The sequence below is a fragment of the Phalacrocorax aristotelis genome, chromosome 7, assembly GCF_949628215.1.
Source record: "Phalacrocorax aristotelis chromosome 7, bGulAri2.1, whole genome shotgun sequence".
NCBI classification, from domain to species: Eukaryota; Metazoa; Chordata; class Aves; order Suliformes; family Phalacrocoracidae; genus Phalacrocorax; species Phalacrocorax aristotelis.
Window position 1 is genome coordinate 19,755,953 of NC_134282.1, and position 14,886 is coordinate 19,770,838.

The window sequence follows — 14,886 nt, forward strand, 5'->3', positions numbered from 1 at the left end:
GCTGTGGTGTCTTTGTATTGCATGGACAGACTATCCCCAAGTACTTGTCCACTGATGTTTCAAGTCACATCCTGTGGCAATGATTTCACAGGTTCATTGTCTGAAGAAATAACTCTGTATTTGTCTTGAACCTTCTAGGTTTGGTCCAGGTCCTTCACCTTTTGTATTGGAACAATCAATCATTTTTCACCCTCTCCATGCCAGTAATGATATTTTTGGATATCTGTCATGTCCCTTCTCAGGTACTCTTTTTTCAGCCTGAAAAGTCTTAGTCTGCTAGCTCAGTTTGAGCTGTCTTTAATCTTCTACTCTTATCTTTTTCCAGTTCTTCAGTATTGTTTTCAAGAGCAGAAAGTAGAATTTTTCCACAGTAGGCAAGAAGATGCATAATAGGTTATACATCTAAAAAGATTGTCCCCTATTTTCTTTTCTCTCCTTTACGTGGTAATTCCTAATGTTCCATTTGCTTTTTGACTGCATAAGACTATAGAGGTATGTTTTCGCAGAGCTACCTCTTACAATTCCAAGAGCTTTTTCAAAAGTAGCCATAATTGACTCAGAGCCTGTCACTTAATGTGTGAAGTCAGAATTTTTTTTCCTGCTTGCAATTATGCTTACCATTTTATTGTCCAGCGTCACATAGTGTCATGAAGCTTTTCTGTAACTCTTTGAACCTTTAGTAATTCTTTGAAAGAGCAGAGGCCAAGAAAGTGTGTTCCATTTATGAACAGCAGGTCATGATTCATGATTAAGCTTGATCCTATGACACAAGTGAAAGCTCAAAGAACCCTGAATCCCAGATGGAGCCTGTGAAATGAGTCCATGCCTTCCCAGGTCGATAAAAATCAGTACCTTTTGCCCACTATCACTGGACTTAAGTTGGGTCTTTAGATAAGCTCAACTGCTAAACTCTTTGAAAAACACAATAGTACTCCTTTTTGTCTAGAAACCATCACTTACTCTTTTGCTCTTATCTCATTTTCACTCCCCCATTCCTGATTAACGAACTGAGAAATCAGTAATGATAAAACACCAGCAGCACATCCTGCTTGGAAGTAGTCAGCCCTGAGCCCAGACTGCAGTGCAAGGGCTAGCAGCAAAGACAGCCGGTCACCTTATGGTCAAAGGAAGGATCTCTGACTTCGTGCTGCACACTTTCTATGCAGCTCTGACACAGTGGACCCCAAAGTACAGTTAACCCACCTCGGTGACATGTAGTAGGAGCAGATGGGTCAGCACAGCCTGGCTCCATTCATTCCTCTCTAGCAGGGCAAGCAGACCGATAGTTGATCCTTGCCTTGGAGGGCTGTCACCTGTGGGGTCCTGTAGGGATCAACACCTTTTCTCCTTATCTTCTGTAATTGCTAAATACTACTGTGGGCAATAACACGCATGTTACCTTTTGCTTTATCTATCAGTCATGGTTAAACACTGTGACACCTAAAAGATGAAATAAAGCTGACTGAGCAAGACCAAGACTTGCTGCTATCACCAAGTAACCATGGGCAAACCCTTCCATTTGGCATTCATTTTCATACCTCTGTGGACTTTGGCACAGTGGTAAAAAAGCAAAACAAAACCCCGTGGACTTATGAAACTCCCTTCCTCAGTCAAAAACTGCTTGACACCATTGCTTTAAGACATGCACAGACAAAAATTATTATAAATTGAATAAAAGATTCTGTGACTTCCCTTTTGAAATCCATGCTCCAGGCAATTTTGTCTGTGGTGAAGGAGACAAAATTAAAGCAAAAAAAAAAAAAAAAAGTCTGTGAAGCATTGAAACCTTTTCTGAACATATTACAAGATGGAAATCTAAAGATAATAGATGCAGAGCTGAAGGTTGATCAGTGTATTCTGGGAATTATCCAAAAGTATTGCTTAGCTTCCTGTCAGTTTAGTGATACTTCAGTGGTATATCCATATTCCCCAATGGAAAGTGTAGGAATAGAATTTTATAATTTCTGGCTTGTTTAAACAGAGACATGTGAAGGTACATAGGGAGGTAGAAAAAATACAAAAAAAAAAAAGATGATCTGTATGAATTAACTGTATTTTTTAAGATGAAAGCTGGTTATTTGATCACTAGAACATAAATACTTGATGTGATTAATATGTGCTCTGTCTAAATGCTGATAAATTTAGAAAGATAAAACCTTTCTACATGTGAACTGGAGAATACACTGTAGAAACAATCCTAATAAGTGCTAATAAGTGATGCATGGAAATGATGACTTAGACTTTTCTAGTTGTTGTTACTGTGATACAGTGGAATACAGCTGCTAACAATTAGATACGCTTACTGTTCGAAATGTAATACATTTTAAGAGTCCAATTAGTCATTCCATATGTGTTCTTGATTTGCCTCAAAGAGATGACAGTAGAAGTCAGGGATGTAAGATCTGTTGTTTTGCATTTCCACTGTAATCATGATGTTACTACCATTCCTTTAACAGAGAAATAAGACAACTTGTTTACTTAAGTAATGATTTAACTAGTTTAGAGTCAACCATGCTATTTTTGAAGGAGTTACACAAGTTTCATCCTTACTGTTGAATGTGGAAAAGTAAATACTACAAATGAGCTTAAGCAAATAAAATATGCAATCAAATCAACCTTGGAACGAGTGCCAGAACATAACTGTGCCAATGTGATGGCAGGGACAGAGAGCCGGGCTCTATTCCGTGGTGCCCAGTGTCAGGACAAAAGGCAATAGGAACAAACTCAAATACAGGGAATTCTCTTTAAATATAAGATTAAAAATCTCTCTTGCTGTGAGGGTACTCAAACACTAGAGCAGGTTGCCCAGAGAGGCTGTGGGATCTCCATCCGTGGAGATTCTAAAAACCCAACAGGACGAGGACCTGAACAACTTGCTGTGCTTTACCCTACTTAAAATGGGGGGCAGGGGTGGACTAGACAATCTCCAGAGGTTGCTCCCAACCTCACCTATTCTGTGATTCTGGTTTCTGTCACTGGCTTGCCCTGCTCACCTTGTTTGGGTGCAGTTGGAGAGGGCTGCTACTGGGGAGGTCGCTGCCCCTTGGCACCTGGCCTCCCTCCCCTTGCAGAGCAACTAATTTTTCCTGCTCCTGGACAGCTTGATATTCAAACTCAGAAGGAAATGGAAGAAAACAATGTTCAGAAAGTTTTTATTTCTGTCCTGTTACTTTTTTTCACAAGATTCTGCCTAGAACTAGAGGGGGTTTTTTTTACAACTGTTTTAACCGTAACTAAAAGAGTGGATGTGGAAGATGAGATCAGGTGTTTTAGGAGCAGCTGGGAGTGGGGCTTAGAGTAAGCAACTTGCTGGTCAGTTGGGTGTGGAAGGTGAATTGACGAAGTCGATGAACAAGAGTCGTGCTGCTTTTCTTACAGGCTTACAGTGATGTAACTTCATCTTTGGGGAATGTTTCATTTGTTTTTTATCCTAGTGAGTGAGACTTTCAGTTGATTCTAAAAGTCTAGAAAAAGATAAGACTAACACCCTTTTAACAGAACAGTCAGGTACATAGAAAAGTGAGCAAAGTGCATAGAGATGTGTCAAAGGAGAGAAAGGTTGGAAAAAAAGACCAATAAAAGCAGGTGACAGCAGAGGAAAAAAAGACCAACCGCCTATGACAGTCACCTGAAAAGATAAATGAAAAGTGGCCTCTTTTTCTTACTGCATGTTTAGCCTTAACTCTTGTTTTCACTCCCTTTTCCATTCAAATGTTAAAAAAAAAAAAACAGAAAAAACCCCCACACCACAAGGAGTTAGAAATGTATTTTACCCAAACCCTCTTCTTTGCAGTTAGCTGAGAGTCTGTGTGTGAACAGGTAAAGGTGGCTTCAAGAGAAAGTAGTCTTTCTTGTAATTTAGAGCAGCACTACATCTTTAATTACTTCAGGCTTAGAGTGACCTTCCTGGGATGCCGTTCCACCAATGCAGCATTACTAAAACACAAGTTTTGCTTATCTCATGGCCTTTACCTATCTGCTCTGCCAGGTTCAGTAGTGACACAATAGGAAGTAATTGTTCCAAGCACTTTACACCTCATGGGATTAGCCTATGCTAAATTCATCTTCAAACACTTACTAAGGCAGATAAAAAAATGCAAACTTTGATCCTTATCTGTTCTATTATATTCCTTTCCCTTCTCTACATCAAATAATTATATTGTCTCCAGAAGAAGGGTTAGTTCCAATATATTAAGGTGTGCGATCTGAACAAGGGGATGAAGGGTACTGCAGAAGATTGGCTGTATGGAATTTAGGGTTTGGACACAGATACTAAAATAACAACCTCCATTTTGTTCGTATTTATTGAAGCTGAATTTCTTGTATAGAGAGACAGTGATGTAGTGTGATAGCCATGGGTATTTATACAGGGAATGAAATGTCTTGATTTTCTGCCAGGATATTCTTGTATGTGAACCCCTTTGCAATTAACTGCACAGCCTGAATTCTCAATAGCTCACTGTCAAAGCAGGGGGAGTATTTAAATAGAAAAAAGCAAGGGTACATTCTTCTCTTTGGTGTGCTAGTGGGCACGCTTATGTACCTTACAGAGAAGTGCAGTACTTCAGAGCTTTGGAACACAAAGAGCAAGAAAACAATTCTAAGATGTGGTCTGGTATGATGTAAACTATCCCTAAAAAAATAATTTTCAAAATATGCTCTATTAGTTATTGCCTGTTATTTCTGCTGGACAAAGGACATGAATCTGTACATAAAGTTTGAAAACACTTCTGGGACATTTTCAGAATTCCCTTGAAAAACCAGAGAACCACCACCAAATTTCATTGTATCTGTAAAATCAGTTATTACTGAAGAGAATGTTACCAAGATGAACGGAGCACATTTAAATACACTGTCTACTCACATACTATGGACAGGACATGGTATGAAGCTATGTCAGGGGAAGTTCAGACTGGACATTAGGAAAAGGTTCTTCACCAAGAGGGTGGTCGGTTGCTGGAACAGGCTCCCTAGGGACACGGTCACAGCACCAAGCCTGTCAGAGTTCAAGGAGCATCTGGACAATGCTGTTACTCATCTGGTTTAGCTTTATGTAGTCCTGTGATGAGTGGGGAGTTGGGCTTTGATGATACTTATGAGTCTTCTCCAACTCGAGATGTTCTATTATTCTAGGACTATCTCTCATTTTTACCCTCAAATCCATGTTCCCTTGTGTAACACAATACAAATCATCATCAAGAGATTGTTCCGCTTGTGCACATCAGTGTATCACTTGCCAAGGGAAAGAATGGGGCAAGTTACTGTTTAATGTTAATAACCTTACCTATTATGTGCAAAATGTTTAAAAAACAGTGCTACATATATTCTGTGCACACACACTCATGCCCATGCTTGTGGAGGGACAGGAGAGGACATTTAGGAGCCATCCTCTTGCCACAGGACCCACTGCCTCTTTAGCATATACAGTACAACATGTGTGGTATGGTGATTGTGCCCTCTGCCCACAAAACATACCTTGTCATTAATGACAGCCACGATAGCTGACCTTAACATGCCTTGAGGCTGCAATTCTGTCCTGCAGCTCCATGGCATGGGCTGGGGGAGCCATTTCCTGTCATTCTACTTGTTGAAGATGAAAATACGTTTGGTTGGTAGTAAGCTTTATCTCAGTGGATGTATAATGGATTTATTTTCAATACAAGTATTTGCTTTTGTCATGATGAACTACAGTGTGAGGTAGAGGAAAGAATGAGATGATATAGATTATTATAGTGTGGACTATTATCATCTTTCCTTCTCATTCCTAGTGTCTTACCAGCTAGACTCTGCTCCTGCATTACAAATTGTCACCCTGTGTTTGGTAAACACCTTTAAACCATGTTGTGTTATAAGGTGTTATCTATAGCACAACATGAGAGGGTGGCATGCAGTGGTGCCTGTTGTCCTCTCTGAGTTCTCCATGTTCTTCTGCAGCTGTTTTAGGGGAATTTTTCACCCTTTGACCTGCTAACTTCTCGTCTCAAATACTTGTACAACCATGGTCTCCCTGACAACAAAGTTGGTTATGCAGATGGATTAGAAAAGCCTCTAACTTATTTTCTCCATATCTGAACCTATAATAAATCCAAGCAAAAGTATCATTTTGTATTGCATTCCAACCTTGAGAGTAGGTCTACGAGCACTGGTGTCACGCTTTCACCTCTAACCAGCTGGGGAACAGCCTGCTCCGGCAGCGCAGTGCTGGCAAAGGGCAGAGATCAGATCCCCTGCACTGCACGGGCTACCCAGTCACCCATCGAGGGGAATGGCCCTAGGAAAGGGAAAAAAAAAGGTAAAAAACACAAGGCAGCAACAAATAAAAAAAACAAACCAGAAGATAAAACGTACAAGCAGCTTCTCTCTCTCCTGAATGCAGGGGATGAACTGGGAGCATTTTAAACTGTCCTGGAGATGGCAGCATTGAGCAATTTATTTTTTAGACTTGGCCTGCAACACTTGTTTCCTACTTAAAAGTTACGCGTACGGTACGTTTCAGCCCTGTAAACAGCAACTCACGTTAAATATTCAGTTTAATTTAGCATATAATGATTCGGGGAAGTAGAGTTAACTGCTTGACGCTACGCGGGAAGAGCTCACTCCCCCGGCGGCCCTTCCTCGGTCACCGCCGCGGAAGCGGTGCCGCTGCCGAACCTCCCGCGCCTCGCCGCGTCTTGGTGCGGGGAGCGGCGGCACCGGGGACGGGCTGCTCCGGGCCACCTATGAGCCGGAGGCGGCTCCCGGGGAGCGGAACGGGAACGGGCCCGGGCGGGGATGGAGGGAGGGCACGGGCAGACGCCCCCCGCTGCCGCACGCCGAGCCCCTGGCGGGCACCGCACCAGCCCCGCGCTCGGGCCTACGCCGCCGCGCGGAGCCGGCGATGCGGCCGGGAAGGCGTGACGAGGCCGCCCGCCGGGCCGGGGTCGCGGCGGCCAAACCCGCCACACCGCAGCGGCCGCCGCCGGCGCTTATAAATAACACGGCGCTGAATGGCGTCTACGCCTCCTTACTACGCACCGCCCCCCACCCCCCGCTGCCGCCGTGACGGACAGGCGGCGGCACCAATGGGGGCGCGGCCCCCGGCAGGCGGAGCGGCGCTGGGGCCCGGCCCGGCGGTGGTGGCCCCCGCGGCCGCGCTGAAGGAGGGCAGGGAGGAGGAGGGGGAGGAGGAGGGGGAGGAGGGGGAGGAAGGAGGGCGGGGAGCGGCGGGGCGGGCCGCGGGGCCGCGGCGCTGGGCTGGCCGGGAGCCTGGCGGCGGCGGCGGCTCCGGGGATGGTCCACGCACTGGCGCCGTCACGTGTTGTTCTCCTTGGAGTGAGGCTGAGCGGCGGCGGCGGCGGCGGGCGGAGGGGGCTGGACCGGCAAGCGCGGCCCCCGCCGCCTGTTTTGGTGCGGGGCGCCGGGAAACTCCGTGAAGAAGCCGGCGGAGAGGGAGTCGCCGCGGCGGTGCCCGCTCCCCCGCCGGCCTGGGGCACGGGAGGGGGCCGCGCCGCCGGCCGCTGAGGCGCTGCCGAGTGGAATGAAGAGGAGGAGGAAGAGAGGATGTTCCTTCGGCACCCGGGCTGCCTCCCCTCCCGCCGCTGCCGGGCTGCGCCCTGCGTGGAAATGGCACTTTCTCTGCCTAACGAGATGGGACTGAATGGGGTCGCCAGCCTCCTCCACACGCACGAGCGGGAGAAGCAGCAGCAACCTCAGCGCTGATATTTGGGGAAACGGGGGGGGTTGTGTTGTGGGCGGCTTTTTTTTGTTTGTTTGTTTTCTCTTTTTTTTGGGGGGGGAGGGGGGGAGAGGGGGGAAAGCAGCGTGTATTTTTGGGTGCAAACCCCGGACTTTGCAAAACAGTCTCCGCCCCCAAGAGGATATTTAATCTGCAACAGAAATCGCTACTCGCGGAGGCAAACTTGAGACGGGGAAGGGGTGCGGGGAGCGGAGGAAGGGGACCCCCCCTCGCTCCCGGCCCCACGGAGCCCGACCCCTGCGAGGGAAGATGCGTTTCTCTTTCCCGGCGGCTGCTCTTGGGACGAGACTTTCGTCTGGACCGATCGGGACTGGACTTCTTAAGGACGCGCTTACCCATCTAAGAGCGATTTGGGCATAAACAGCAACGCAAACTCTGATTTGGTGCTGGAAGCTGCCTCTGCCACTGAACAGCTGCTCTCGCCCTGCTTCTGTCCCTCCCCCGTCCCGTTCTCAAAAGAGGATCCTGAGCTATTTTGCTTCTTTTTTATTTTTCAATTGTTTTTGCATGAATTTTATTTTAGGTGGTTGTCTTTTCTGGCTGGCTTGGCTGTTTTGGGGTCTTGCAGACTGCTAGCTGCAGTAACAGCTCCACCGCCTCTCATCATGGCTAGCCCCACAGATAATAATGAGGGCTTCTTCTCAGATGTCAGAAAGGTGGGTTACTTGCGCAAACCCAAGAGCATGCATAAACGCTTTTTCGTGCTGAGGGCAGCCAGCGAGTCTGGACCCGCCCGGCTGGAGTATTATGAGAATGAGAAGAAATGGAGACACAAGTCAGGGGCCCCCAAGCGCTCCATCCCACTAGAAAGCTGCTTCAACATCAACAAACGGGCTGACTCCAAGAACAAGCACCTGGTGGCCCTCTACACCAAGGACGAGCACTTTGCCATTGCAGCTGACAGCGAGCCTGAACAGGAGAGCTGGTACCAAGCCCTGCTGCAGTTGCACAACAGGGTCAAGGGCCACCACCACCTCCATCACCATCACCACCACCACCACAGCGACGTCACCTTTGGTGGCAGCAATGCAGGACTGGGGGAAGCAGGTGAGGACAGCTATGGTGAGGTAGCCCCTGGCCCGGCTTTTAAGGAAGTTTGGCAAGTAATTCTAAAGCCTAAGGGCCTAGGCCAGACAAAGAACCTGATTGGCATCTACCGCCTGTGCCTGACTAACAAGACCATCAGCTTTGTGAAGCTGAATTCAGATGCTGCTGCTGTGGTGCTGCAGCTGCTCAATATCCGCCGCTGCGGTCACTCCGAGAACTTCTTCTTCATTGAGGTGGGGCGCTCGGCTGTCACTGGGCCTGGTGAGTTCTGGATGCAGGTGGATGACTCTGTGGTGGCACAGAACATGCATGAAACCATCCTGGAGGCCATGCGAGCCATGAGTGAGGAATTCCGGCCCCGCAGCAAGAGCCAGTCCTCTTCAAACTGTTCCAACCCCATCTCTGTGCCCCTTCGCAGCAGGCACCACGTCAACAACCCTCCACCTAGCCAAGTGGGGCTCAGTCGCCGGTCCAGGACTGAGAGCGTCACAGCCACCTCTCCTGCTGGTGGCGGGGGTGGAGGTACAGGTGGCAAACCCAGCTCTTTCCGGGTTCGAGCATCGAGCGACGGGGAAGGCACGATGTCAAGGCCTGCCTCTGTGGATGGTAGCCCAGTTAGTCCCAGTGCCAACCGGACCCATTCGCATAGGCACCGTGGCAACTCCAGGCTCCATCCTCCACTCAACCACAGCCGGTCCATCCCAATGCCTTCCTCACGCTGCTCTCCTTCAGCCACCAGTCCAGTCAGCCTGTCATCCAGCAGCACCAGCGGCCACGGCTCCACCTCAGACTGCCTGTTTCCACGAAGGTCTAGTGCTTCGGTTTCCGGCTCTCCTAGCGATGGTGGATTTATTTCTTCTGATGAATATGGTTCCAGCCCGTGTGACTTCCGTAGCTCTTTTCGCAGTGTGACCCCAGATTCGTTGGGACACACCCCACCGGCTCGGGGCGATGAAGAGCTCAACTACATCTGCATGGGGGGGAAGGCCACCTCCTCTTGCTGCAGCCTGGCAGCCCCTAATGGCCACTTTATCACACGCAGCTGCCACCCGCAGCACCAGCCCCGCTACCCTAGTACACCGTGCTGTCCTCGAGGTGGTAGCGAGGAGGTTGCCGACTTGGAGAAGGCGTTCAGGAAGCGGACTCACTCTGCAGGCACCTCGCCCACCATCTCCCACCAGAAGACACCCTCACAGTCTTCGGTGGCCTCCATTGAGGAGTACACAGAGATGCTGCCTTCTTACCCCTGTGGTGGCAGCCGGCTGCCCTCCTACCGGCACTCAGCCTTTGTGCCCACTCACTCCTACCCAGAGGAGTGTCTGGAGATGCACCACCTGGACAGTGGCCATCATCGGACCAACTCTGCCCCGCACACGGATGATGGCTACATGCCCATGTCACCCGGCGTAGCCCCTGTGCCCAGCGGCGGGGGGCCCCCCAAGGGTGGTGACTACATGCCCATGAGTCCTAAGAGTGTGTCGGCCCCACAGCAGATCGTCAACCCTGGCAGGGGGGGCCGCCACCCTCCAGCCACGGTGGACTCCAACGGCTACATGATGATGTCCCCCAGCGGCAGCTACTCCCCTGACAGCGGCTCTGCGGGCTATGGCAAGATCTGGACGAATGGTGCCAGCCACCACCCGAAACTCTCGGTGGAGAGCAACGAAGGGAAGCTCCCCTGCGGCGGCAGCGACTACATCAACATGTCCCCAGCCAGTGGCTCCACCACCAGCACCCCGCCTGACTGCTACTTCGGGGGCGCGGGGCAGCCGGGCGTTGAGGATGCCGCCACGGCGGCCCACCACAAACCCATCTACTCCTACTTCTCGCTGCCGCGCTCATTCAAGCACGTGCACCGGCGGGGTGGCGGCGGGCCGGCGGCGGCGGGCGAGGAGGGCAGCCCCCAGCCCCGCATCGCTCTCGGCTCCGGCCGCCTCCTGTACGCCGCCGAGGACTCCTCCTCCTCCACCAGCAGCGACAGCCTGGGCGGCGGCGGCGGCGGCACCGAGGGCGTCCCCCCGCCGCAAGCGCAGCCCCCGCGCAAGGTGGACACGGCCGTGCAGACCAAGGGCCGCCTGGCGCGACCGACGCGCCTGTCGCTGGGCGGCCCCAAGGCCAGCACCCTGCCGCGGGCCCGGGAGCAGCCGCCGCTCCTCCTGCCCCCGGAGCCCAAGAGCCCCGGCGAGTACGTCAACATCGAGTTCATCGCCGGCGAGAAGCCGGCCTTCCCCTTGGCCGCCCTCGGGCTGAGCTTGCCGCCGCCGCCGGGCAACGAGGGCGCCGAGGAGTACATGAACATGGAGCTGGGGCCGCCGCGGGGCCCCGGCTTCGCCGCCGGGCGGGCTGCCCCCGCGGCCCGTCCCGTCCGAGGCGCGGCCCCCGGCGGCCGGGACTACGTGACGATGCAGGTGGGGAGCGCCGTCGCCGGGGGCTCCTGCTCGGACTGCGCCGACAGCCCTTCCCCCTGCTCGCCCGCCCTCCTGCTCAGCTACGCCGACGTGCGGGCGGGCCGCTCCGCCGCCGAGAAGCCCCCGCCGGCGGCGGCGGCGACAGCGGCGGCGGCTTCCCCGGAGCTGCCGCGGCCGGCGGCTGAGCTGTCGGCGGCGCCGCCGCGCTCCTCCTCCCTGCTCGGGGGCCCCGGCGCGGGCAGCGCCTTCACCCGCGTCAGCCTCAGCCCCGGCCGCAACCAGAGCGCCAAGGTGATCCGAGCCGACCCGCAGGGCGGCCGGCGGCGACACAGCTCCGAGACCTTCTCGTCCACGCCAAGCGCCGCCCGCGGAGCGGCGGCGTGCGGCGGCGGGGGCCTCGGGGCGCCCTTCCCCTGCGGCGGCGCGGGGGGCGCCGAGGACGTGAAGCGCCACAGCTCGGCCTCTTTCGAGAACGTCTGGCTGCGGCCCGCCGCGGGGGAGGCGGCCGGCGCCCCCGCCGCCCGCCGGGAGCCAGGGGCCGCCCCCGCCCTGGAGAACGGGCTCAACTACATCGACCTGGACTTGGTGAAGGACTTCAGCCACCGCCGCCACCACCACCTCCACCCCGCCGCCGAGGGCGCCGCTCTGCCGGGGGGGAAGCCGCCGCCGCCGCAGCCCTCGGGCCAGCCTCGCGGGAGCGGCCACGCCAGCGACGACTTAAGCGCGTACGCCAGCATCAGCTTCCAGAAGCGGGAGGAGATGTAGGAGCCGGGCGGCCGCCGAGGAAGGTGAGCCGGGGGAGGGGCGGGGCGGGACGGGACGGGGGGTTGAACGGCCCCGGGCCCCTCTGTGAGGGCAGAGGGCCGAGGCTGCTTCTTGTGATTTCTTCGGGGGACCGGCAGCTCGCAGAGCCCGGTGCAGCAGGGCCTGGGGCATCCTCCTCCGGGAGGCTTTGGGAGATGCCGCAGCCCGAGCAGCCGCGGCTGTGACGCTTGGGGTTAGTTTCTTTGCCTGTTTTGGCTTTAATATCTGCAGCCGGTTTTGGTGGCAAAAGCACCCGGGAGGACAGCATCCCTTGCGGGTGTCCCCGCCGCTGGCTCCCACCTGCACGGGCCGGTGGGTTGTCGCCGAAGCACGCTGGGAGCTCCTGCTGAGGCCCCGGTGCAGTGCAGTGCTTGCTGTGTTGCCATATCTCTTTACTTTTCAGAATCGGGTGTGTTTCAGCAGTATGTATGGGGGGGGGGGGAGGGGAGGAGTGAATTAGCTGTAGCATAGGGCCAGAGACAGGAAACTCCCGTTGTAACGCCAGGTTGTTCAGTGATCACTCTTGTGGCCAAGGGTGAAGCCAGGTGCGTGGCTGCTTTCCCGTGTCCAAAACACAGCTAACGGCATCTACCCCACAGGGCTGTGATGAGTGTTAATTCAGCTTTGTTTGGAAGGTATTCTGAACTTGAAAAAGGCTTCAGAGCGCTCTGTCACTGGTGTTTCAAGTGATACTCAGCTCGGTTGTTCCACGCTTACAGCATGCTTACAGCAGCGTTACAAACTGCATAAGAAACGGGCCATGTGAACTGTGTGTCTTTGGCATCAACTGATGCGTTCTCTATTTCCTTGAAACTTTTCATTTTTAATACCGGAAGAACTTCCACCAGGCTGTTGCACGTTGATTACAGGCGTGTAAGATGAGTAGGAGCATTGTTGCAAGCAACGTGAAGCGACATGGGAACTTCTTGTAGCACTTAACAAATGTATCTTGTCTAGAGCTCAGGTCCTACAGTGCACCTGTGTGAGTCCTCTCATGAAAGGGGAAGGCCGTTTTGGTGCAGACAAGCACTAGTAGGTAGCTGTCCAGTTAATGTTGTTGAGACACTTGATTTTAGCAGTTCTCTACATCCTTGAGCTGCAGCAATCACAGTAGTTTAAGTAGTTGTTACGAATGTGTGCAATGACATTAGGGTATGAATCTCATACCACTGTTTACATTTTAAGTGTAATAAGCTTACTATTTGTATTGCTTGTTTGCTCAGCTCAAGGGGACACTGAGGGCTGGTCTTGGATATGATGCCTGGGATCTTATGTTCACCATTTTTGTATGTTTTCCATCCTTATAACCTCAACAAAAGCAAAACAATGTCTTTGCATTTGCTACGTAGCACTTGCTGCTGTTGCCTGTTCGAGCAATGCAGTATTAGGTGTTAGTCTTACGTGACCTTTGAATACCAGGTTAATTTCAAAGTTTGAGGTAAGGTTTAAGATCAGTGCAGATATTGCTGGTCTGGTTCAGATGGTAACTGGTAGAAAACGGTTAGTTTTGTGGACATCTGAAAGGAGCATGCTGGCTGTCACAACGCGCTGTCTGTGACCAGACTTACACTGCCACGCCCTTTCTCTCTTCGGGGATGTGCTTGCAAGAGCCTTTCTAGACTGTCTTCGAGATGCCTCCCCTTACCCTGGGAATCTGTATCTGCCTAGGGCAGCGTTGGTGTTACAAGCTCTTCAGGAGGGGACTTTTACCAGAGGATGCAGCAACTTGTGCTATAAGTCACATTGCTAGGAGCATCACCTTTTTTTCCCCTCTGTTGCGCGCTAAGATTGGGGGAGCAAGTGTGAGAGAAAATCCTCTGTCGGCATGTGGATAAATAATAAACATGTGCAGGAGTATGAGAATGCAGGTCTGGGGGGGAAGCAGTGTCATAACTGCTTACTTACACAGTTTTTTTCCAAATGCACTCTTCAGTTTTGCTGTAGACAACTTATTTAATTGCTCCTGTCTGTCATCTTTAACATAAAAGCTGTGGCAATGTTCTCCATCATGGTTTAGGTAGTTACCTGCTGTGATGATGCTGTTCAGTGGAGGATCAGGATGTGGAAGGCCTGATATAATAGCATGCTGAAAAATATTATACAGATGTTTTTCAGAGCAGCGTTGTGAAAGGTAGTGTTTAATAAAGTAATTGCTGTTTGAAGTTGGTTCTTATTTCCCCAAATTAGGATTGGACTGAGCAAGCACAGCTTCTTCTGGCAGGCAGGGCAAGAGTCAGGCTATAATTATACGGGGAGTCTGTAGCCATGGCTGTTCCCTTTCCCTTCCCACTATAAAGCTGTGTTAGTTGCTTGTAGCTGTCTCAGACATTAACCCTTCGGACTCTTATTTCCCAGGATAGATTTTTTGCCATCAGCTGAAACTTGCCTCGCAAAATTCAGCCTGACTAGCTCATCTGTTGTCGAGTGTGTTAAGAAAAAAACCCCAGCAATGTTTTGTCCATGTTAAACCATTCTTACAGCTGTTTTTTTGACAAGTCCTCATACCTTTTTTGCTTTGGAAGTGGAACTTAGGTTTGGCAGGGGAATCGGCCCACGTAGGTTATACCTTATGCCGTTCCTGAGAAAACCTGCTTGGAGGTGAGTGATTTACAGGCCTGTAAACAGTGTGTTTGCACATGCCTGAAAAAGTTGTTGAGCACCTTCAGCTAAACTGTTCTCCTGAAAACTCTATGTGCAGTGAGGGTGTTCCAGTCCCTGGAAGCTTTGCATGCCCTTTCCAACGAGCAGCCAAGTGGGCTGTGGTGCCTCAGCCTTGGCCAGCTTCCCCCTGTGCTCCTCCTGGCAGGTGAAGCTGCTCAGGCTGAGAGCGGGGAGGCTGTGGTTGTTGTTTCTCCCATTGGTGTCTGAGCAATACAAAAGCGGAAGGGAAAG

The 14,886-nt window shown here is 51.7% G+C and overlaps 1 protein-coding gene across 3 annotated transcripts in view; it reads left to right on the forward strand.

Moving 5' to 3' along the window:
* Positions 1–7,764: 7,764 nt before the first annotated feature.
* The window catches only part of IRS1 (insulin receptor substrate 1), a 53,899-nt gene continuing 46,777 nt past the window's right edge, over positions 7,765–14,886 (forward strand). For 2 of the 3 annotated variants that reach the window (XR_012661541.1, XR_012661540.1), the window contains exon 1: positions 7,765–11,978. Coding sequence is in view for 1 of the 3 variants with exons in the window: in XM_075099200.1 (XP_074955301.1) it covers positions 8,341–11,955 (3,615 nt within the window). In the remaining 2 variants the exon portion in view is untranslated. The remainder of the gene's footprint in view (positions 11,979–14,886) is intronic. The other variant, XM_075099200.1, reaches the window with a different exon arrangement.